Source organism: Taudactylus pleione, unplaced genomic scaffold, assembly GCF_031769625.1.
Source record: "Taudactylus pleione unplaced genomic scaffold, aTauple2 ptg000154l, whole genome shotgun sequence".
NCBI lineage: Eukaryota > Metazoa > Chordata > Amphibia > Anura > Myobatrachidae > Taudactylus > Taudactylus pleione.
Window position 1 is genome coordinate 35,250,813 of NW_028284556.1, and position 24,455 is coordinate 35,275,267.

The 24,455-nt window shown below is 41.2% G+C and overlaps 1 protein-coding gene across 6 annotated transcripts in view; it reads left to right on the forward strand.

Moving 5' to 3' along the window:
* The window catches only part of RASGRP3 (RAS guanyl releasing protein 3), a 99,487-nt gene that overhangs the window by 29,066 nt on the left and 45,966 nt on the right, over positions 1 to 24,455 (forward strand). For 4 of the 6 annotated variants that reach the window (XM_088474440.1, XM_088474438.1, XM_088474443.1 and 1 more), the window contains exons 2-5: positions 14,292 to 14,466; positions 16,718 to 16,820; positions 18,901 to 18,963; positions 19,791 to 19,922. In XM_088474440.1, coding sequence (XP_088330566.1) covers positions 14,397 to 14,466; positions 16,718 to 16,820; positions 18,901 to 18,963; positions 19,791 to 19,922 — 368 coding nt within the window. In that variant the 5' untranslated portion in view covers positions 14,292 to 14,396. Of the gene's footprint in view, positions 1 to 14,291; positions 14,467 to 16,027; positions 16,821 to 18,900; positions 18,964 to 19,790; positions 19,923 to 24,455 lie in introns of those variants that run through there. The other 2 variants (XM_088474439.1, XM_088474442.1) reach the window with 2 other exon arrangements.

Here is a 24,455-nt window from a genome sequence, read left to right on the forward strand (position 1 = left end):
CAATTACATTTTGGCGCATGTGTGCCACACAATCTTCGACCTCTTGCCGACGCCTCTGTTCCTCTGTGGGTGAGAAAAGTGTGTGGATTAATCAAACAATAGGGAATCCACATTAAAAAAACAAAAACACAACGAAATCACTCCAAAACCAAAATTTAAAAAAAAAGGGGTGCTGCAAAAATTACAAGGCCTATGTAGAAATACCCACAGGTGTGATATGTGTATGTTGAAATCAGCAGGAAGAGGTAAAGGCAAACTGCTAAATCACCCAAAAAACCCCCCAAAATCACGAATAAAGGAACGACACATGATTACATACAAACAGTTTGTGGTTAAAAAAAACGCAAAAGAAAAACATACCGGTAGCCAAAACGGCAGATCCCGAAGTCCCTCCATCTTCATCCTCGGAGGAGCCTTCATTCCCCAAAGAACGGGGCGGGGTTATCACGGACTTCGGGGAGGGGGTAATTGGAAGAGGGGTGGTTGGAGGAGAGGGGGAAGGGGGACGGAGGGGAAGGAGGCCCGACAGTTCCGGGAGAGGGTCTTGGAAGGCTTGGGAGGAGGGGGGAATAGGGGAATTATTTGGGGTGGAGTGTTGGCTGGGGGTGGGTGAGAGTGGGCGGGACCGCCGTCTGGCCGGACGGTGACGGCGTAGTCTTGCCTGTCCCCCTAAAAGATGTCAAACAAATTGTGGTTAGTTTCTGGCCAAATCCTGCCCAAATAACATTTTAAAATCACCCACCATCAACAAAAAACATGCAAATATGAGTAGAATGAATATATCAGAAATAGAGGGAAAACATGGTCATGCAGATATGATGAGAATGAAAAAATAGGACAGACATGAAAACATGCACACGCAGTTTGCCCCACAAAGACAAACATGAAAACCACAATACATAACACTTACTTTCCACTATCTGCATGCGAAAGCATGCCAGCAAGCGGGGCGTTCGCCGTTGCAGGTCAGACCACCTGCGCTCCAGCTGGCCGATGTTGCGGCGTGAGCCGAAGGAGCGCAGGCGGGCCCGTGCCTCCGCATACGCGGAACGCTTCTGCCGGTTGGTGATGGGTGGAGGCTGGCTGGTGATACGCCGATCCATCACCTCCGTTAGCACCAGCAGCTCGCGCCTGGTGAATGCGGAGGCTCTCATGATGGCAATGGTGTTTTTCTTAAAATTAATTTTTGATAAAGTGTGGCAAAAATTTCTGATTGGCTAATGTAGCTTGGAAATTAACAGGAGCAATTTGATTGGTTAGTGTATGAGTCATGTGTTCGACAGGGCCAGAAATCTCTGGAGAGTTATGATAGGCTTGATGCAGTGACATGCGTAAGCAAATTTAAATAAAGAAATGAACCCCGGAAAATATGCGGGGATCCACAGCAATAGAACAATTGTCTCATTGTGGCTAACATGTTTTTTGAGCAATAAAAGCGAATGTTTAAGCCGTACGTATTCTGCGGGTAAACACAAACACGGACAAGAGTAAAGTTTCTTGCATTGTGTTGAAAAAAAAAAAACATTAAGCTAATTGATACATTGATTGGCATGATACGATTGATGGAGGTAGGCAGAATAAAGGAGCAGGTAATCGACATCTGACATGGCCACTTCCGGTTTATACTTGTGCGTGCGTTCCCTTCAAGCCATTTCGGGGATGTACGCTCGCTATTTCGCACGCTCGTTAGTTAGAGGAGGGGTCGTCTGAGTTTGGGGAGGATTTTTAGATGCGATCGAAAATACGAGCGAGCCCTTGAATTTAAATATTTTTGTACGTACGCCTAACGTACGTGCGCCCGCTTGCGAGTGGCTCTGAATGAGGGCCTATATTCCCTATTACATGCACACACACATGCAGCTCTGCATATATGTTTGTGCTGTATGAAAAAAGGATAATAGTAAGTTATCAGTATATATACGTACAATAAAGGGACCAAGCAATACAAACTTTATTATGTTTTATTATTCACATAGTAAATCTGATTGACCTGTCAATATGTCGGTATACACTGAGTGGCCAAATTATTATGACCACTTGGATTAGTATTGTGGGCCACATTCAGGGATGTACGCAAACCTGATGGTTTATGTACATCTCTGATGTCTGAAGATCAGCGCATGTGCAAGATCTGTACTGCGTTTGTGCTGGTTTTCTACTGTGAAATCCTTTGCAGTTAACAGTTTAGGAGCAGGAAGTGGGTGAGCTAGCCTGCATTCCCAGAAACTAGGGTGTATCTTCTGGAAGTTCTGAGGCCAGGGTCTGCATCGGAAGATGCAGATTTACTGGCCTTAAATACGCAGATAGGATGGCTATTCTCGGTAGCCTGAATATTCTGAGTAGCCTTTGGCTTTCTCAGATGGCCAATGGCTGCGACCATTGTGACTAGTGGTGGATTTTACCAAGGGGCTGTAGGGGTGTAGCCCTCCAGTAAAATCCGCCACCTCAGTGAGCCAGTTGCAGTCCGTGCCTGCACTGAACTGGCTACACTGTGACTGGCAGTGGCTTCCCATTGGAAGCACTACCTGCCAGTCACGCACCGGCCAGGCAACCCCAGGGGGAGATGCTTTCTCCCCCTGGGACAGTCAGCCCAGGCTGCGATTAGCAGAGAGTGACTTCCAGTGTAAACCCCTGCCCTACCATTTGGGCAGCCCAACACGGCTTCTAAGGGCTGCAGCTGATGCAGTCCCTAGAAGCTGGCTCCACCACTGCTTGTGCACATGTGCTGGTCCTGACACCTGTCAGATCTGGACCCAGTACCTGCCAGCCGGACCAGCAGCAGCGACAGCCCCCCTCATGCAAGAGGGTAGGACTTTCTGCTGAACGCGACCATCGATGTGATGCTGCATCTTTGGACCTAGCAATCAGATCTGTGATGCTGTCAGGAGGAGTCTTATGTCTTCAGACACCTCCTGCTGAATTAGCATATATTCACATCACTGCTGCATCCAAAGACGCAGCAGCAGTGTGATCTGCGTCCATTTCTGAATGATGCCCTTTACTGGCCCCCTGTCAGGATCGGACTCATGGGGTCTTCTGCTGAAGGGCAGGAAGTCAGGGTACTAGGATGTGGAGAGAGCAGTAATCGAGGGGTTTGTATGTAAGTCTTCCTCACAGGGGCGTCTTAAGAGAGGAGGGGGCCCGTGTGCACTCCCATGCGGGGCCCCCTCCTCTCTCCCCAGTGGCCAGCAGCCAACTGATGCAGCTGGCCAGCCACCAGAGCATTATTAGACTCCGCGGTGGCCATTATCCATCGTTCTGTGCATGCGTAGTAGACTCTTGGCACTAGAGTGTGCCCGGAGTCTACTGCGCATGTGCAGAACACCGGAAAAATCGCAGCGGCGGCCATTTTTCAGTGTTCTGAGCAGCTCTGACACCCGACGCAGGACCACGGACAGGTGATTTAAAATAATGAGTGCAGGGTGTGCGGTGCGGGGCCCCCTTTGACCCGAGGGCTCGTGTGCCCCGCACACACTGCACCCATTATAGATACACCACTGCATGCTCATCAGCTAGATCCGGATGTTGGTGCGACCTGACAAAAAGCGTGAAGTCTAACTTATAGGGAGGTCTTCGCCAGTGACCCCTCCAATTGGGATTTGGGCTTCTGCTGCACCCAGTAAGCAGGTCGTGGCCCCTTGGTCAGGTATCCTGAACTAGCAAGAAGACTGGAGTATGCTCGGGAGAATTCAGATGCAGGGAGTACTGTAGACTGGTACACAGACTGTGCACTGAGGTGCAGCTGAAGTATACAGATGCAGAGTAAGTGCTGGAGTGAAATACTGCAGACTGGCACACGGGCTGTGTACTGAAGTGTAGCTTAAGTATCCAGAAGCAGGATAGCATCAGCCTATAATACTCCAGACTGGTACATGGGCTGTGTACTGAGGTGTAGTTGAAGTATCCAGACACAGGGTAGCATCAGACTATAATACTGCAGACTGGCACACGGGCTGTGTACTGAGGTGTAGTTGAAGTATCCAAATGCAGGGTAGCGTCAGAGTATATTACAGAAGACTAGCAGAAAGGCTGTGTACTGAGGTGTAGCTGAAGTATCTAGATGCAGGGTAGCGTAGGAGTAACACTAGAGAAACTAGTTAGGAGAAGACAAGGGAGTAAACACTAGTGAATATCGCTGGGAACAATCACTGGTAGATACAGCGTGGAGCCTGGGGCCTGATTCAGACCCGCTCACTAGGATGAGTTTGCAAGCCAGCCAATTGTTTGCATACTGTGCATGCGTACGCATCGCAGTGGGCGTGCGTGAACAAGTGCAAGCGATGGGAAGTGTTCGCTCGCTGCGCATAGACAGCTCGGCTGATTGAGTGACAGGAAAAGCCGCTTGCGGGTGGTGACAGGGGCTGGCCGCTAAAAACGAGGGAGTGGAGGTGCAAACGCAGGCATGCCTGAGCATCTTAGCGCCGTTTCATAGGCGTGCACAATTAAGAGGCAGCGACATAGTACACGTCACTTGGCTGAAATTTACACTGAAGCGCTCCCAGTGCTTGCGGAAGGGTATGGTCAACCACAAGTGCTGCAATCGCATCCGATGGTACTCGATGTTACCGATAGTTGCATACACTTCCTGGAGATGACATGCGCAAGTGGGCGTCTTAAGACAGGTTGGTGGGTGTCTGCATATACAATGCGATCGCACACTAACACATAGTGGACATGCTAATGCCTTGCCGTGCGATCGCCTGCCTTGCCGAATTTGCATACGCATCTAGCGAGCAGGTCTGAATCGAGCCCCTGGAATGATGTCACTGCAAACTGTCACTGGAAGTAGCGAAGTTGTTCCTGTTTCTGGAATCCGGCTATATACCCATAGGTAGATGTCCATTAGAGGAGAGAGTCAGCTGAGCTGCCAAGGCTACCATTAGATGAAAGACTGTTCAGGTGATACAAACAACATGGCTGCGCCAATGACCGCTGCCACAGGAACTCTGATGAGGAGAATTGTGTGGAAGTCACCTGGGCCCTGGGGAGAATACTCAGCGTGTCACCTGTCGCTGCATCAGGTGTCTGACCACACTGCTAGTCAGGGTAAGCGCGGTGCCGCAGTGAGTAACAGCCGATCCCAGGCTGAACCCTGATGCCACCTTTTGCCCTTGATACGGCTTGAATTCTTCTAGGCATGGATTCTACTAACTGTCTACACAAATCAAAGGTACCAGACACACCCATGATAACATGCCCAATACCAGCGGCATAACCTCGTCCCAGGTGCCCGGAGGCAAGATAAATGTTGGTGAAAAATTAAAGTTTCCCACCACCCCCCCAGCCCCAGCTGCCGCCGCCCCCCTGTGCAGTTCCTTTTATACAATGCCCCCATAGTGGTCCCCCTATGCAGTGCCCTCAGTAGAAATCCCCCTATGCAGAGCCTGCCTATGCAGTGCCCCCCAGTAATAGTCCCCCTATGCAGTGCCTGCAGTAGTGGTCCCCCTATGCAGTGCCCCCAGTAGTAAGGCCCCTGTAGTGCCCCCAATAGTAAGGCCCCCTGTAGTGCCCCCAATAGTAAGGCCCCCTGTAGTGCCCCCATATGATGCCTCCAGTAGCAAGGCCCCTGTAATGCCCCCTGTAGTGCCCCCATATGATGCGCCAGTAGTAGGCCCCCTGTAATAAGCCCCCTGTAGTGCCCCTAGTAGTAAGCCCCCTGTAATGCCCTCAGTAGGGCCCCCAATATTAAGCCCCTTGTAGTGTCCCCAGTATTAAGCCCCTTGTAGTGCCCCCAGTATTAAGCCCCCAGTAGTAAGCCCCCTGTAATGCCCCCAGTATTAAGCCCCCTGTAGTGCCCCCAGTAGTAAACCCCCTGCAGTGCCCCCAGTAGTAAGCCCCCAGTAGTGAGCCCCCTGTAGTGCCCCCAGTATTAAGCCCCCTGCAGTGCCCCCAGTAGTAAGACCCTATAGTGCCCCCAGTATTAAGCTCCCTGTAATGCACCCAGTAGTAAGCCCCCTGTAATGTGCCCTCTGTAGTGCCCGCACGCACGCACGCACACACACACACACAAAACTTACCTTAAACCCCGCTCCAGTGCCTGCTGCCTTCCGTCCCCGGCGCCCGCTCCTCGGAACTATGGGAGTGACATCACTAACATAGTGCACTACGGGACCCGGAGCTCAGGAGTGAGCTCCAGCTGCCGTTAGCGCTGGGGGGGAGAAGGAGTGGGCGCCTGATGGTAACACACTCAGCGGGCGCCCAGCAAATGGTGGGTGCAGGGGGTGCGACCGCACCCCCTGCATCCTCCGTAGTTACGCCACTGGAGGTGGAGCACCGATCAGCAGCGCTCCTTCTCCATGCAGCTCCCTCTCAGCAGTGGCCGGCCCGGTTGACAATGGAGCCAGGTGCCCGCTTCAGGGCTGGCGCCCGGCGGCAAATGACTCCATTGTCTCCGGGAGTTTACTGTCTAATTCCTGTGTTCCTGTGCAAACTGAAGGCATTTCACCCTGATTGCAGCAGATAGGAATGATGTATTGTACAGACAGGCCTTCTGCTTCCGTAGCCCATATTATGTAATGGACGGAGTACTGTTTGCTGAGAAGCCATTTGAATTAGTTCCTGATTTAGATTATCTGTAATTTTAAGCACTGTTGCTGGTTTGTGGAACTAAACAAATCTGCCACTCTTCATTCCGGTTTGGTTGTAGCTGTTTGCAACTACAGGCCTTGTACTCACATCCAATTTTTTTGGTCTGCTGGTCCACTCTGAACACTTCAGCAACTGTTGCCCTCAAACAATTCACCAGTGCAGCTGTTTTGCTTATGCTCACACTCCTACTGCGAGTACCAACAATCATTCCACATTCTAAGTCCACCAAATTGTGTTTACCTATTATTTCACAAGTCCCTGCATACCTTTAACTTTCTGTTCTTATACAAATTCAAACATCCTACATCAGCATTATCCGCATAATAGCTACTTTGCTTAACATTGCTTGGTGGTCATAATAATTTGGCCACTCAGTGTATGAATGTATGTAGTTATCTAATACAAATTTTGTATGAGATCATTGGATAATGGATATTCTACCTTGGCCATGAAGAGAGAGATCTCATACAGTTTGGCAATCTACTTTATAACCATTCGATCAACTGATCAATTAAATAGGACTGGTGCTATCATCAAGCAAACTAATGCAGTTGCATAGTATGTCAATCATTATGGGATACCATATTATCTAGATGAGTGACATGGTTGGTGGGGATGCAACACTTCCTGTCTTGTATTAGCCCTGTTTTGGAATGAGCAAATCAATATGAGTGGTCACTCATGGAATCATTATGGAGCTCTGAAAGATCTTGAGCAACATTGTCATTTTGTCTGCCAAGTAAATGTTGATTTGTTTTGTGAACACAAATAACTAACAGCAGTAATATAACAAATGTAGTACAGTAGTGTCAACATTCTGAAGACATAAAGGCCGATTCTGAGGTGGGAGCAAAGTAACTGTGCACCTTGATAAAACCATGCTGCACTGCAGGTGGGGCAGATTTAAAATGTTCAGAGAGATTTAGATTTGAGAGGGGCGTGTTCAAGCTCAAATCTAAATTGCAGTGTAAATATAAAGCTATCCAGCATATGCAGGCTGCAGGCAAAAAATAATTTTGAACGTATCTGCACCCCTTAGGCCTGATTAGAGTTGTATGAAATGGCGATAGTTACAGAGTTGAGCAATTATCGGTAAAGTCACACCATACACGTGTCAAGGTACAGTACATTACCGATGTCGTTCGCAGTGAGGATTTATTCTGTGATTGACAGTCCGGGTGCATTTGGGGGAGGTAACGGGAGCTGGAGGCAAAATTGCAGGTGTGACATGACCAGGGCTGCCGACAGCTCTGCCGGGCCCAGGTAAAGGGAGGGGGAGTGGTCAATTGGGGAGGTGTGGCCAGACCCACTCCTTCTAAAAAAAAAAAAAATTACTGTGTTTGCGGCCGCATAGGGGGCGCATGTGTCAGGGGGTGGGGGCGCAATCGCTCCCCCGAGAGGCATATAATGCAGGGAGAGAGGTCATACTGCTGCTGCAGCAGCCTCTCTCCCTAGCCCGGCACACAGCGTGACAGCAGCGTGTGCAGAAGCAGTCAGTCCTCACTCCCTGCTGCTCGAACTTGACAGCGGTGGCTGGTGGGGGGCGGGCTGCAGGACCCGGGCACCCGCCGGGCCCCTTCAACAGGCCCGGGCCCGGGTAAATAGTACCCACTCTCCCTCCTCTCAGCGCCCCTGGTCATGACCATATGGCAGGGCATGTTACAGGCTACGCCTGTGATCCCATATGCAGCAAACATGGCTCCGGCGTCTAAGAATACGTGGCCATCAGTGGCAAACGCAGGATTTCTAGAGGAGGGTGTCCAAATGCTTGATTTTAGAGTGAGTGTGGCCAGTCCATGAAGAGGACATAATTAGCACTTATCCAGCTTTAATATGCGTCATACAAAGTGTATTGTGTGTCATAATTCCAGCACATAGAGGACCAGCGATCACAGTAAGCCATTATATGCGGCAGTAGGACCATCCTGCCTGAGCTGAATGTTTGTATTTTAGATGTGGGCACCATTCCAGAGCATTAGAGCAAGTCAGGGAGCAGCAGAATAACCTAGAACTGCCCTGGACATATATGTACATATTGGGCTCTACAGCAGCACATCCCTCTACACCTTTCACATCCACAGTGCATGGTTTCCAGATCTCCTAGTTATAAAATACCAACTGGTACAAAAAATATGTGAGTTGGCTTGTATGTATAGAAGAGAAGAGATTCACCCCTGCAGTAGGTGTCTCTTACATACAGTGAATACAATATTTATATAGCCATATATGCTCCAGCTCCACACAGCGCTAATCAAGTAATGGTAACAGATAATATATCTTTCCTCTCATATAGGACAAAGCATTAATACATTCCAGTCACAGGAATGGAATGTATTAATGCTTTGTCCTATATGAGAGGAAAGATATATTATCTGTTACCATTATGTATGTAAGAGACACCTACTGCAGGGGTGAATCTCTTCTCTTCTATTCATACAAGCCAACTTACATATTTTTTTTACCAGTTGGTATTTTATAAAAAAATAATACAATTTTTTTTGTGTGTGTCTATATATTTATCTATTTATCCTTTTTATTTTTTCATTATGTGTCAGATTTATTGAAATTTTTTTTAACTGTGTTAATAAATTGCTATATTCTTTTTACTAGTGCTCTTTGTCTGATAAATTGATAATAACCATTAATAACACTGATTACTAGTGCTATGAGCTGTATATTAATTGATGTCATACTCAGATTATTTATATATCCTGTGTAACCATAGGTTTACTCAGGAGCCCGATTATCAAAGGATCTGCATCTTTGTATGCAGCCGCTTGGATCTGTTAAGCCGTCTGTGGGGGTCTCAATGAATCTGCAAAATGTGCATAATTTTGCGCAGTAACTGTGTACAAATTCTCAGCTGTGGTGGCATTAGCGTACATTAGCGTACATCTCTGAATCGTGCCAATGGTTTGTTCCAGATATAAAGTTTCTTGATTGTTTTGCTTTTCTCCCAACTCAGAATCAACACCATAGAGTTAATATTTCATGATTGAGCTTACTGTATATTTATTATAGTAGTGCACTGATATAAGTTGATATGTGTGTTATGTTGACAAATACTAAGTTGAATTTAGATCTTCAGTTAAGCCTTTATAACAACATGTGAACCTCTTTTCTTGGAATACTGAAGAACATTGTGTTCCATACATATGAATAGAAGCACCTTTTCTTCAAAAACATACATTTTGATAATCCCTTTAAAAAAAACAAAAAACAAACAATCTCTATTCAAGGGTACAATTGTATAAAGCTGGTATAATTATATTACAGCTCTATTATAACAAATATATGCTTCTTCTCTGCATGCAACCCAAGTAAAAACATGTTACAGCAATACACTCTATTTAATTTTACTAAGTAGCTATTATTAATAATTGTGAAAGCAACTTGAAAACATTTTTTTTGTGCTGACATATTGAGAAGTAGTTAGGAAAAGAGTTTGAATTGAAAAATTGTGACTGTGAACAATGCCGACTAACCACAGCAATTAACTTATTTGACTAACCAAATAACAAAATATGCAAATTTATTACAGAGCATTTGGGCAAAACGGGATGCAGTTGATTTACCGGCGTCCGGAATGCCGGACGTCGGAACCCCGATGCTGGAAGCCCGACTCTGTACTAAAGATGGGTGTCTAAATACCGACGCCTATCTTTAGCCAGACGCCGAAATCCTGCACACTGAACAAAGATAAGTGGGGACTGTTAGCTGTTAGCCACGGGAGGGGGGGTTAGTTTTAGGCACCCCTGGGGGGACTTAGGGTTAGGCACCCCCCCAGGGGAGGGCTAGGGGAAGGAGGGGTTAGGGTTAGGCATCACTGGGGGGAGGTTAGGGTTAGGCACCAACGGGGGGAGGTTAGGGTTAGGCACCACTAAGGGATGGTTAGGGCAGGGTGAGGGGAGGGTTATGGTACTTATCAGCTCCAGTCGGGATCCTGGTGGTTCGGGCTTCCAGCGACAGTGTTTAGTCCACTGGCATTTCATCTGGTGGCATTACATTACATACCGATTCCGGGAGAAACAATGTACTGTACAGTAAGTTCGCTGTCAACATAAATTAAGAATTTGTTATCTAAAGTGCATGAAAACCACTATACATAGTTGTTTAATACTATTCGTAGCAACATTTTTTAATTTCCCTTGTTTTATATCACCTTTCCCATCCTATGGCTTTTATAGCCAGGTGCCAAATGCATCTACATGCAAATAGAACAGGTGCACAGATTCAACAGGTATTTAATAATTCAAAATAACTGTAACCCATTTCTTTCAATTTACTAGTGTAAAAAGTAATGTAGGAAACTGTTCTCAGGACTTTACATAGCTTCTGTGAATGTGTTACTATTTTAACTTGTCTTGCACAGGTCAGTAGAACCGATATTGTTTGTCCCACTTCCCCACAGTTATTTGATATATGCTCAGAGAGCATGATTCAGAGTTCATCTTTTTGCAAAGCCGTGGCAGTGATAATATGAAAATACTAGTTTCAGCCCTCCATCTTGTGTACTAACACGCACTTAAATGTACCAGGCCTTAAATGCCCACTCTCAGCATTGCCACTGACATGCTGGCAACACTCCTATAACACGCCCACGCAATAGTTATTGTTTTGTATTCAGTTCAGGCAAACTCCCAGTAATGCCCATGGTTTTCTCTCACAATCTCTGATACCAGTGATCCAATATGCAGCAGAGCAAGGTAGCACATGCACCGTAGGGATTTCCAGAATATTTTGCATATGCTGACAGTGCCACAAGTGTGCAAAATATTAGGTGCCTCCATCAATAAAAAAACATTATTAATGTATTATTATTAATTTTAGGCCCTTAATAAATAATTATTACATATATTGTCCATTTAATTTTTTTTGTTATTATTTAGCATTACATTGTCCTATTTGTGAATTCGTTCATTCATTGGTTGGTCCCCTTAATTATTGCCATTTTAGTTCATGATGTTGATCATGGGGGTCTATTTACTAAGCTTTGTTAGGAGATAAAGTGAACGTTGATAAGGTACCAGCCAATCAGCTCCTAACTGCCATTTTTCAAACACAGCCTGTGACATGGCAGTTTAGAGCTGATTGGCTGGTACCTTATCTCATTTCACTTTGTCTCCTAACAAAGCCTAGTAAATAGACCCCTAAGGATGTGAGAGCGGTATCATCGCACAGGGTGCAGGACCATGGGGGTGGCACCATTGCTGCCCCACAACACCTGCTTGTGCTTTGCTTCTAGGCACCCTGCAGCCAGTTGCACTGGTGCAAAGCCACCCAGAGCATCCAATGTATGCTCTGGGCAGGGACTCTGCAGCTTGTGGATCTGCCTGGAGTGTTCTAAGGATGCTCCTGGTAGTATTCTATTTACTAGAGCCAGTGGCCACACCCTCTAGGCATGATGTAACAGGTTTAGGGAGTGGGGTCAGCACAGAATGGCATAGGGGCCTGTTCCGGCCCTGATGTTGCTTAGATTGCATGCCGACTGCGAGCAGCCTTGCCAACCAGAAAGTGGAAATACCTCTATTTTTTTTCTGCTGATTGTATTCAGTGGACTTGGTGATGGTTTGTGAAACTGTTGGTTAATACATACCACAATTTGCATTCAGAACGGTCAAAAATTCAAACGAGAAGCTGATTTGTGGTGAGTTGTGCTTGAGAATCATGATTTTTATGCACTTTCTGGTGATTATATTTTAGGAAAACAATAAAAACAAATAAATATAATGTGATTTTATGTAAATTAAATTCAATGGGATTACCAATAGCTAATGATAATACATGCGACTATTAATTATAAAGGAAAAGTGCATTGTATTTTGACATCTCCACCACTTAGGGTTGGATAAGGGATGCCAGCACTCAAGATCCCAGCGGTCAGAATCTCACTGCCAGCATCCCGCCACCAACACTTATTGGTCAGTATCCTAACCTTCCGCCTCTCCCTACCCTAACCCTAACCCTTCCTCCCCAGTGCCTGAACCTAAACTCCCTCTCCCCGCACACTAAACCTAACCCTCCCCCTTAGTGCCCAACCCTAACCCTCCCCCTAGTGCCTAACCTTAAAACCTAACCTTCCCCCTAACTGCAGTACTTACCATCAGAATGCTGGCACCACTGATTAGTGTCAGGATTCTGGCATCGGTATTCTGACTGCTGGAATCCTAGCGGTCGGGATATTGACCGCATCCCTATTAGTGTCGGGAGAGGTCGATAGTTTTTCCTGTTATCAATAGTGTTGTACCGTTGTTTGTTTACACTCTATATCCTGGTTCCTGCTGTGATTGACCAGCCTCTATGAAAAGACAGATCAATATTAAGTGGTCAATGTCCACTGGTTTCTACCAAAGGTGATTAGAGGGCCATGGTTTCCCACCATCATGTTTCAGTGCTTTCCCACAGCTCTGTGTGATTTATTCTGTCAGTGAACAGGCAGACATAGTGATACAGCTCTTCTAATTTGTTGTTTGACAATGAGGAGAGGGGCATAGTGGTACAGCTCTCTTGATTATTAATTTCAAAGGAAGACATCACAGCTGAAGACCAGGATGAGGTCCTGACTCCCCCTGTGTTTAGAGTGGGTGCATGGCATCTGCCACAAGGGCACAAGATGAAGTGAGAAAGAGTTGCCTCAATTGTGTTTGAGAAGGGAACTCTGCTCTTGCTAAGTATGGTTCCTACTGAGTGAAGTGAAGAGGAGGGGTGTGAGTTTCCCTATAAACAAGTAGGAGCACAATATTAAAAGAAAGAGGTAGTCCCCATGCAAAAGCCCCAGTGACAAATTGACTTTGAGGTACCATTTTGCCATAAAACACTGCTGAAAGAAGTATTGAGAGCTAAGACAAGTAAAAGAGGACCCGATGTGAGTGGGCGAGAGCCAGTGTACTGTTAAGATAAGTGGAAAGGAGCCTTGAGACATGATGGGTAACTGCAACTCTTACTGGGTAAAGGCCAATTACACACTGTAATCGGTGCATTGCTAGTACCAAAATGAGATGCCAGCATAGAGAGGCAGATATTTGAATGTAAATTGCTAGTCCCAAATGAAAAGGGGAATGAGAGCATGTGCAGTATATCGCTAGCCCAGTGAATCATATGGGATTAAAGTATAGCAAAACATCTGTATGTTGCCTCCTGGAAAGGGGGGAAGGAAGAGGCTGATTGCATGAAGGCCCATAAGGAGAATGTGTGAGGAGATATAAATATATATATATATATATATTATATTTTTTAGTATTATTTATTCTTTTACTCATTTTTGTAACACAAGTACTGCTTAATTGTGGAGAACTAGCTATGTCCATATTTCCAATATAATTTTGCAACCAAGTAAAGACTGGAGGAGTCATGTAGATGGCAGTACTATTGTGCAGCATATCATCATCAAGTAACAACACCAGTGTCCACACCTGTAAGACTCACTGTAAAACCAGAATGTGCAGGGATCCCTTGACCACTAATCATACACATACTGTACACACGAGCTATTCAGGACAGAAGAAAGTTTTACAGGAGCGGTGCAACTTTCAGCTTGTGTGCTTTTCATAATATAAGAATTTTGAAATTTGAAAAAATATACATTCATCTCTATTATACATTTATTCTGGTGTTTATATCAATATTTTTTGTATTGTTATATATGAGAAATTATTTATTCTACACATTAACTATGAATAAATGTTTTCTCTTCTTTATGTTAGCAGGACCTTTTAAGTTTGATTAAGAAAACCTCAAGAAGATTAAAAAAAACGCCATCTGAAATATGGTATTTTGGAGAAGTATGAATCATTGATGACTTAACAATAATGGGATCCAGTACATTCCGAAAGGCAGCTACTTTGGATGAACTATTGTATACATGCATTGAGATGTTTGGTATGTTTGGTAAAGCTCTATCTTTAGCTATTCTGATAACTTCTAAGTGCCATTGATAAGATATTTTTTTCTGAAATGCATACTTCAAATTAAAGTGCCAAGACCAGTTACAAAGCACAATGAGCACAATGACCTCAGTTTAGAAGAACAAAATCAAAGAGATTCTTTATTTGATCTCATTTTGAGGTGTATTTTGAAAAAGTCAAAAAGTTATTTTTCTGTTTACACAAATAAACCATGTCCATTTGTACGTACATCAGTCATATAAAGATCAAATCACATGTCTAGATGAGGGGCATGATATATAACTATTTGCTACAAAGACAACTAATATTGTTACAATAATTATTTCAAAAATATTTATTGAATAAAGTAAACCTGAAATCAAGACCAATTAGAAGTACTTTGAGAAGAATATTGTATGGTTACCACCCTTCAGGGATTACTCAAGAAAGTGCAGAAATCAGGACATCTGTCCGGAGTCCGGACTGTCAGTAATTCTGAACGGGCAGTGTACCCTGTCTGGGAATCACAATATAAAAGGGTGGTAACCATAGAAGATTGTTACACATTGATCTAGAAGTTCTATGGTGCCGCATAATATCACTATAGTAACAAAAACAATTACATATTAAACCCATTAAAAGAACCTACAGCACTGCTGTCTATTTTGTCTTAAGTAAAACTACTTGCTGATAGGACATCATACCATATAAAGTACTTTGTCTTGATGATTGCATTTGTTTTCTTTTAGTTTATAGAACAATTACTGAAAAGACCTACTGTACTGTAGAATAATTTAATAAATAAAATAAAAATTACAGAAAACCTGTCAGATATAGTACCAATAGCAAATTTGTATTAAAATGCAATATCACATAAAAAACTAACCGGGTAGAAACAGTAGCATGCAAGCACCACATATATAATCAGTGCACATATAAAATACATCTACATATGAATGTATGTATGCTTTGTAATTGCACAGATCATTCTCTACAATAGTTTACAAGATGAATAAACATCCAGCTGGGGAAGTCATACTCTGTAACTCATTGCATCAATGTTATGACCTGCTAATATGGCACATAATGTAGTTAGGGCCCGACATCAGTAATTTTCCAGAGCAGAAATGTTATTTACTGCTGGAATTCTTCAAAGGCAAGTGCTTAATTCTATAGAATTCACACTCTTGCCAAATGTAAACAGAATTATAGACATTACAGTAGGTTCTCACAATGTTTTAGGAGTCTAATTACTAAGCAGTGTTAGGAGACAGAGTGAAAAGTGATAAGGTGCCAGCCAATCAGCTCCCACCTGTCATTTTTCAAACATAGCCTGTGAGATGGCAGTTAGGAGTGGATTAGCTGGCACCTTATCACTTTTTACTCTGTCTCCTAACACTGCTTAGTAAATAGACCACTTAGCGAATTCAGTACTGAAAAAATAATCTTAATTACTGAAATTTAGATTTGCAAATTATTAGAGCCATTCATCTAATCTAACTTGTATTTTTTCCGCTGATAACCTCATACTCTTCTTTGTTTTTTCATATTTACAGTGGAATGCATCAAGCCCAAAACTGCAGTTTTTGGAGGTTTGGCCGCATCTCCCATAGGCACCAAGCACCGGACAGCAAAACTTTACAGAGCTTGTACCCCACAAGCAACGTCATCTATAGATTGCGTTGCCTAATAATAGTCTATGGACTTCTTACCGCATAATTCCCAGAGAGGGGTCCTATAGGATTCCTCCACGGTCACCACGGCTTGCGCATGGGTGGAAGGACTCCTGGATTATAAACCCGGAAGTCCGCACACCGCAAAGGACAGCTTTTATCGGAAGCATGTCATGCAGTACAGTATACTGCATGTAGTTTGGTGAAGTTGCTGTAGCACAGAAGAGAATCTGGGTCACATTCACTTTAGAAGAATTTATCACATAATAATAATGTGATATAGAATCTACAAATAGTATTAATTAGAACTTGTGCTTCACACCGAAGCTGCTGAGCAGAGCAGTGTGTTATGTCTATATCATTCACAGCTCTATTTTAGTTGGTGAGATGGTATACTTTGGGCCATAACCCCTTGTAGCCAATTAACTACAATACAGTATATTAAATTTTCAAAACAGGCATTAGTTTTAAAGCATTAAAGAGGGCAAAATATCATGGAATAGTCATACAAGTGATCGACAATTACTATATATCTATGACATCTATGTGATTACTTTATATTTATTTTCACAGATGAAAAAGGTAATCTGAACAACCATTTGTTGCCAAGAACTGTCTTGTTAATGCATCGGTGGTATTTGTCCTCCGCTGAACTCGCTGGCAAACTTCTATCAATATATCCTTTTCAGTACAAATTAGCACAAACAATAGCAACAGTGTTCATTGGTTTACAATGTTTTGTTCCATTTTTTTTTTACTCATTAATGATCGTTCCACATTGTGTTTATAGCAGTAACACACTCCAAATATACAGCAAATCAATCAGTGACAGCTCTTGGTTACAGTGATTATTCTAGGAGTTGTAGTTTACCCAACATTCGGTGACACGCTCTTTTTTTGTATTACCAAACAAATGTAGCACTCTAATGGTAAAACCAGCATCTTCACATTTTTTTTTTGTTTCATTAGTTGAAACTATTGTTGCTGTTATAGATGGAGGCCACATGGTGGCCATAAGACTCTTATATTGGGGAATGTGTGGCCCTTTTGAAGGTATTAGGAAGCCTATCACTGTGAAAGAACATTATGGAGCAGGAAGACTGAGTTGGACATGAAGCAAAGGCAAGAAGCTGTCCAACAGCTAGAATAGCTGCATGTATAGGTACTGTATTTGCCATGAGTTTGAATCCTGACACATATAAACAGAACACTTCCATTCTAAGTGCTATTTTATCCAAAATCTTTGACAAGCTTTGGCTGTAGAGGGGGATGCAAAGAGTAGCTATAAACTGGAGCACTAGCATGGTCATAATTAGCTGGGACTGAAATAGAGGGGTGAAAATTACATGGTAATTATCTTGGATATTGGTTACCTATTATATTGTCCACAAGGAGCAACATAGTCTGTGTGGGTCAAATTATCTGATTGTCTCTAACTAGAATTAGGAGTTTCAATTGCAACTACTATATGTGGAGAGAACAGGAAATCAATATTTTATACTTGGAAATTCATTTGTTCAGCCATCCAAAAAAAGGGACAGGTCAGTCCAGTTGATCCATCCACATGTAGAAAAAGATCACTCAGTGATGTTGCAGCATTTGTCGGCAACTTAAACTATATATTTTCAGAAAATTACATCTAGAAAGGATATCAAATCATAAAACTTAAAATAGATAACATTTTCCAGTTAATGTTTTTGAATGTAGTCCCTTTGTCTCATTTAATGCAATTCATTAGTGTTCCCTGGCTTTTTATAGTTGTCTTTAATGTATACAGTACCATGGGAAATGGATGTGTTTTACGTGACTTGCATAGGCAAGCGATAAATGTGCTTTTTGTCTCGTAAAACAAACAAAGAAGTTAGGTTTGGAAATGCAGTCCAAGTTTCTATGGGGATAAAGCAGAAAGTTGGTCCATGCTGTCCTGTTGTTCATATTGTAGATGTCCACTTTGCAGCTAGGATCAGTACTGGTCTTGTGTAGAAACATCTCAAAAGCACAGGAGGAATTTTCGAATCAGATTTATTTGAATAACAACATCATAAGTATCCACTTACAGATAAAATATGCAAAGTGCCGCTTATCAAGAACTCAGTTTCTTAAAACAAGAGTTCTGAATGGAGCTAGTGTGTTCCTTTCAACCTTTTCCCTTTATCTGTAAGTGAATACTTATGATATTATTCAAATAAATGTTAATCTATTTTAACGTCTGATGTCCTCCTTTGTTTTTGAGACGTTTTTATGGGGATGACCAGGGATTAGCCAATAATGAAGCAACGTGAGGTAGCTGCAAGATTTGGAGGCAGTAAATTAAGGTTATTATTTTAAAAATGACAATTGTCTTGATAGAAATGTATAAATGTTAGGTATTTCTTTTTGATAGTCCTAATAGGGTTGAAAATTACATTACCTATATTTTTATAATACTTATAACTTCAGGCAACAGAGTCGCTACAAATCTACATAGGGATGATGGAAATTGGAATGGTGTAAGAGAAATATACATAATTACATTTATACTTTGAAAGTGCAAAGAGACAGACAAAAAACTTATTATGGATAATGTACATCAGTGCAAAAATTAAAAAGTGTGTGTGCGTGTGCGACAGCGTGTATGCCCACCTTCCTTTTTTGGTAACTGCCTTAGAATATATGACAACATAAATTGGTACTCCGCAATTCAACAGTAAAATGTTGGCAAAACAAGTCATTGAAAGTTTTTGAAGTTTGCAAAACATTTTCTTTAACCTGTGCACTTATCGAAATGCCAGTGGTGATAACTGCAATGACTTGCGCTTGAAGACATGCCACTTTATGCGGTATGTTGATATGCAGAGAGGTCTCAACTCTTGGATTACTTCATATTGCAGATCGGAAAATGAACCAGATCATAAAAAAAAAAAAAATTTAGTTGGTGGAAAAAATAGTTGCAGGCCAAATATAAATAGCAAAATTCGAGCACATTTTCATTCCCACCCTAGCACATAACTTAAGCTTAAGGGTATTAACTTGTTTTTATTTTAATGGTTTGCAAGATTAGCTTCAATTTGCAAGTCTGTTGTCCTCCAATAACTATGCTTTTAATTGGGTAGCCTAATTAAAATAATGGGTAGCCTTATTAAAATAATAATTTAATTATTGCTGTTACGCTATTCCATTGATATTTTGAATCAACACGACAAGATACTGTAATGTGTATATCCATTTTTATTTGTGGTAATCATTATGTGATAAATGTGAATGGTGGTCATTACAGTGTGCTCCCAACAAATAAAAATTGGCAAAAATGATTGCATAAATAAATGTTAGAATTGTCTTTCATTTTACAGCTCAGTTTAAGAGAACATAATAAAATCTATATTCTGTTAGAAAATGTCCTCTATCAAATTTCCATTGTTTAGCTGTACATTCTTTTGATATTTTTTGGATCATTGACCACTAAAATATATAAATAGATCAAATTTAAGTCTAAAGTTAGTCATTTTTTTATAGAAAGTCATTTTTTATTTATTTTTACTTTCAAATCTGGTAATTATGTCTATTAGGAATGTTTGATCAACGGTCAGTTATTCAATTAAAAATTATCATCAAAGATTTGTCTTTGTGTGAAGACAGAAAGTCATGATGACCCTTATGCTTGTTTCAGATACTGGATTCTGGAATTTCCTGCAGAGTTTAATTTGGATTTGGGACTGATACAGCTGACTGAGGAATTCAGAGAACTGGCAAGCCAGCTGGGTTTTGAAGAACATATTAATCTTATAGACATATCCAGCATGTAAGTATGTTGGTTGTGGTTTTTTTTTTTAGAAACAAAATTGTAAAATTTTTCTTAAACAAGTAGCAATTCTGTACCTTTTAATACAATAATTTTATCCCTTTTATTTGACAATAGACCACCAACCCCATCTGTGTCACTCCTGTTTGTCTGCCCCCCCCTTAAAGAATGTAAGCTTTTCGAGCAGGGCCCTCTACCCTCGTGTTTCTCCCTGCTGTAATTTAATTTCTCTTACTCTCCACTAGGGCAACTAACATTTGGCTGCTTATGTGGGTGTAAAGGTCGCTAATATAACAATGTTTATTATACATGTCCGTGTCCTGCTTTGTATTGTAAGTCACTGGTTACTTTTTGTCTATGTACTTTGTAAGGTGCTGCAGAACACTTGTAGCGCCATATAAATAAATAATAATAATAATAATAATAATAATAATAAATTAAAGGTGGTGTTTTTTCATTTTGATGGAAACAAAATATTGAATATTTAGTTGTCTGAAAATTATAACAACAGTACAGATATCATGGTAGAATTTAGGGTTACATTAATGATAGTATTGACATTAAGTTTTATTTTTGTATTTTTTACTTACTTTCTCCATAATTGTATTGAAATGTTGTAAGCATCAGATATAGACAGCTGCTTCCTTCAACAATGTGGCTATACTCTTTACAGTATAATTACAGGACAGTCATACTCTTTGTTTTTGCCAAGCATTTTCTAATGTATTTATCACATATATACATTTTATTTTTAGTTTTATGAATACTAAGTGAAACTAATCTTGCAATTATTTTCAGTACACAGTTACAAATAAATAACTGGTAGTGCTATGGGATCAAATGTTGTACTAGAAGTGCAAGTCTCTGTAAAACACATTGAAAGTAATAAATTAATATGGCACAAACTTACAGTACAAGTGCTATATACACATCCCAAAAATTGATGGGTAATGTTTGTAACATCTGTTTGTAGTAAAAATAAAACTGGTTGCTTTTCTAACAGCTTGGAGTTATTCAAACTACATAATTTGTTATAAGCCTCCACTTACTGTAGGTGCTAGAGTTGTTGAAAATAGTCCCATTAGTTCTTAATGACATAACCAGTGGTCTTAAAATTAATTTATATATATATTTTTTGACAAAGTGCAAGGATAAAAACATTGCAGGAAAATTGCACACTTAAATAAACATGTTACAATTGTGAAAATATGCCTAAAATAAGATCAACAGCAAATTAAGAAAACACTTCCACAAAAAGTGGCAGGACTGAAGAATAAGTAATCACCAATCAGCTTATATAGACATTTGGGGTGAATGTAAAAGGGTGAGAGTTTAGAAAATGTGAGAGTTTAGCAGTAAAATTCTCACACTAATACATTGATTGAGTTGTATTTTCAATACAGGAAACACTTGGATTAAAGTGTTTAATTCTTGAGAGTTTATTGAGTCTGAAAAACATGCAAGTTTGCATGTTTTGTGACATTATTACGTTGGCTGAGTTTAAATATATGAGAGTTTTCTCTCACATTTTCTAAACTCTCACTCTATTACATTTGGCCCAAAATATTAATATATAGATTGTTCATAAAGCTAAACAAAATACTCCGTAAGATCACAAAAACATGAATAGAACCTACAATTTATGAATTATCAATGTGAAAACTTCTTAGCAGTTAGAAGTAAATAGGAATATGGATGTTTCAATAAAAGTGTGACAAACATTTTTGCAACATTAATCTTTATTAAAAAAAAATAAATCAAATAAAAAGGTAACTACCTATAAATGTCTTTCAGTATAAGACAACATTATATTTTTGGAGGCAACACAATACCTACATTACATCACATTGAGTTTAGGATACCTGTATTAAATATTCATGCAGCCCAGAAGGTAGGTTAATCAGTAGTTGGCTAGTTATGCGAGTGAAAAGCTACTAATCTTCAGTTATACTATCGATTAGTCTGGTACATACACTGTGTGAGTGAAATGTGCTAAATCTATGATGACAGGACCACTAGGAAGAAACATGGTAGAGAGGGACACATTTCGGTGTTTCTTTATCAAGCTTGAAACCATGCAGAAAAGGTTGTTTTCATATGGTTTACTCAAATTTTATTAATGGGGATATTTAATAAACGCCTAATGCAGGAAATATAAGAGCCATGCTGACATAAGTTTTTTGATAATTCCAAATATTTTATTTTGTACTGTGATACGTGGTGATAGGAAATTATACTTTCCAACCGTGTTATCTTTTTAAATGCTTGTACTCATCAGTTGTAATAACTTTTTATAGTTCCCCTTGTCACTTATTATTAAGTATGATCATTTTGTAATACAAAATTAAGTAAAACAGTCCAAAGGATGTAAGTTTCATAGGAGGTTACACATACTGTCTTAAAATTCAATAGAAAGATGAATAAACATCCATCCCAACCACAATTAACAATTTACCAAAAAATATTATTCCCTCCTATAAATAATATCAAAATTACAATAATAACATCATAATTTTATTCACAACAAAAAAAATGCAGAAAGGCATACTTCATCCGGAATAAGCAATACACCCAGATTTATTGCTAGTGGCTGTTTTGTATTGCTGTTGTCTACCCTCAGCTTCAACGCTTTGTACCCCAATTGGTAGAGCTACCCCTGACTAAGGGCTCTATTTATTATCATTATTTTTGCTAAAATAAAGTGAAAAAGGGTGTTTTCACACCCTTTTCACATTATGTTAGTATCACCTAAAGTTACTGCAGGGTAATTGAAGTAGAATTCATAAAATTCTACTCCAACCCCTAAGTATCACTTATTTTTAGTAATCAGATCGCATTTCCCATAATTGTAATGGGAAATGCGATCTGTCTGCAAGTTACTAAAAATAAATTGTGAAAAAAATACCTGGGGAGGCCCTGTGATAATAACGCCACCTGGAGGTGGTGTTATCCAGGGTCTCCTCCAGTTACCGGACTCTTGCTCTGCTCTAACGTGCAGAGCAGAGCCCGGAGCCGGCCCCAGTGATCAGCTGTGTGGTCTAAACAGACCACATGCTGATACACTGCAAAAAAAAAAAAACAGTAAAAAAAAATTAACTTACCTGAGTCCAAAAACCGGAATTCGGGGCTCTGGTGATGTCCTCTCACCGGTCAGCTGGGCTCCCATAGTGCACTGTGGCCCGGTCATCAGGTGACAGGGTCCCAGTGCAGTATGGGATCTCAGCTGACCGGAGGCATGGAGGACATCACTGGATCATGCAGGCAAGTGCAATTAAGGGAGGGTGGGTCACCGGGGGGTGGAGCTTAGCACCGGGGGCGGGGCTTAGTGCTGGGGGGAGTAGCAGCAGCGGCCGGTCGGTGCGTGCACATGCACTTGTCACGGTATTTTTTGCGAAAATACCGTGATAAGGCTGTGGAGGGGATTCGCAGGGACAGATCTTAATCGCAAGCTCTGTCCCTGCAAGGGATTTGTAGTAAATCCCTGTGATATTGCCTGAATTCGCAATGCAAATTCAGTCAGTAATATCACACTACAATCTGCATTCCCAATGCGGATTGTAGTAAATAGAGCCCTAAGAACCTCTGTTTTACAGAGACAAGAGCCAATGGGCCATAAATAAACCACTTAGAGCTGCATACAAAATTACGTTCATAGGGGCAGATATATGAAGCTCAGGGAAGTGATAAAGTGGAGAGTGATAAATGACCAGCCACTCCGCTCCTAACTGTCATGTTACAGGCTGTGTTTGAAAAATGACAGTTGAGAACTGATTGGTTGGGAGTTTATCACTCTCCACTTTATCACTTCCCTGAGCTTCATACATCTGTACCACAGTGACTAGCAAGCAGACAGATATAGATTCCATGTCTTTCTGTCTGTGTATATATATTAATATTGTATCTTTCTTTTTATGTGCACTACTTTGCCTATCTCATATGCATTTGTCTTTCTACCTCTTTTTTTGTATGTACTGTATGTCTACATACCTGTTATGATTTAGTCATCAAATGCCAGATTAGTCTTCAGTGCTATGGTGTTTTGCATATTTGTCACAAGCATGAACCATGACAAATCAGGAATGAGTTACTTTCTAGATTTTCCTCTGGTCACAATACTGGATATATTATTTCTGGAAACAGCTTTCCACTATCTCTAAAATTCACTTTTACTGAACAATGTAAATGTTTGCCATGAACTGCATCAGTATGTGACTCTGTTCATGACTTGCACACACATTTCCTGCTGACACACATTGATCTATATTTAGAAACCCATTAATGAGGTGGAAACTGGATATTTAACTCCATAAACCATATGTCTAATGTACAGTACTTGTCAATGTACAGCACCTACTATACATTATTTAATAAATATATTTATTTTATGTTAACTTATCACATGTGAGAGTTTTACACAAATGGACATAATATGGGTGAGACGTATCAAAGCTTAGAGAGAGATAAAGTGGACAGCGTTAAAGTACCAATTAATCAGCTCCTGTCATTTTTCAACCACAGCCTGTAAAATGGCAG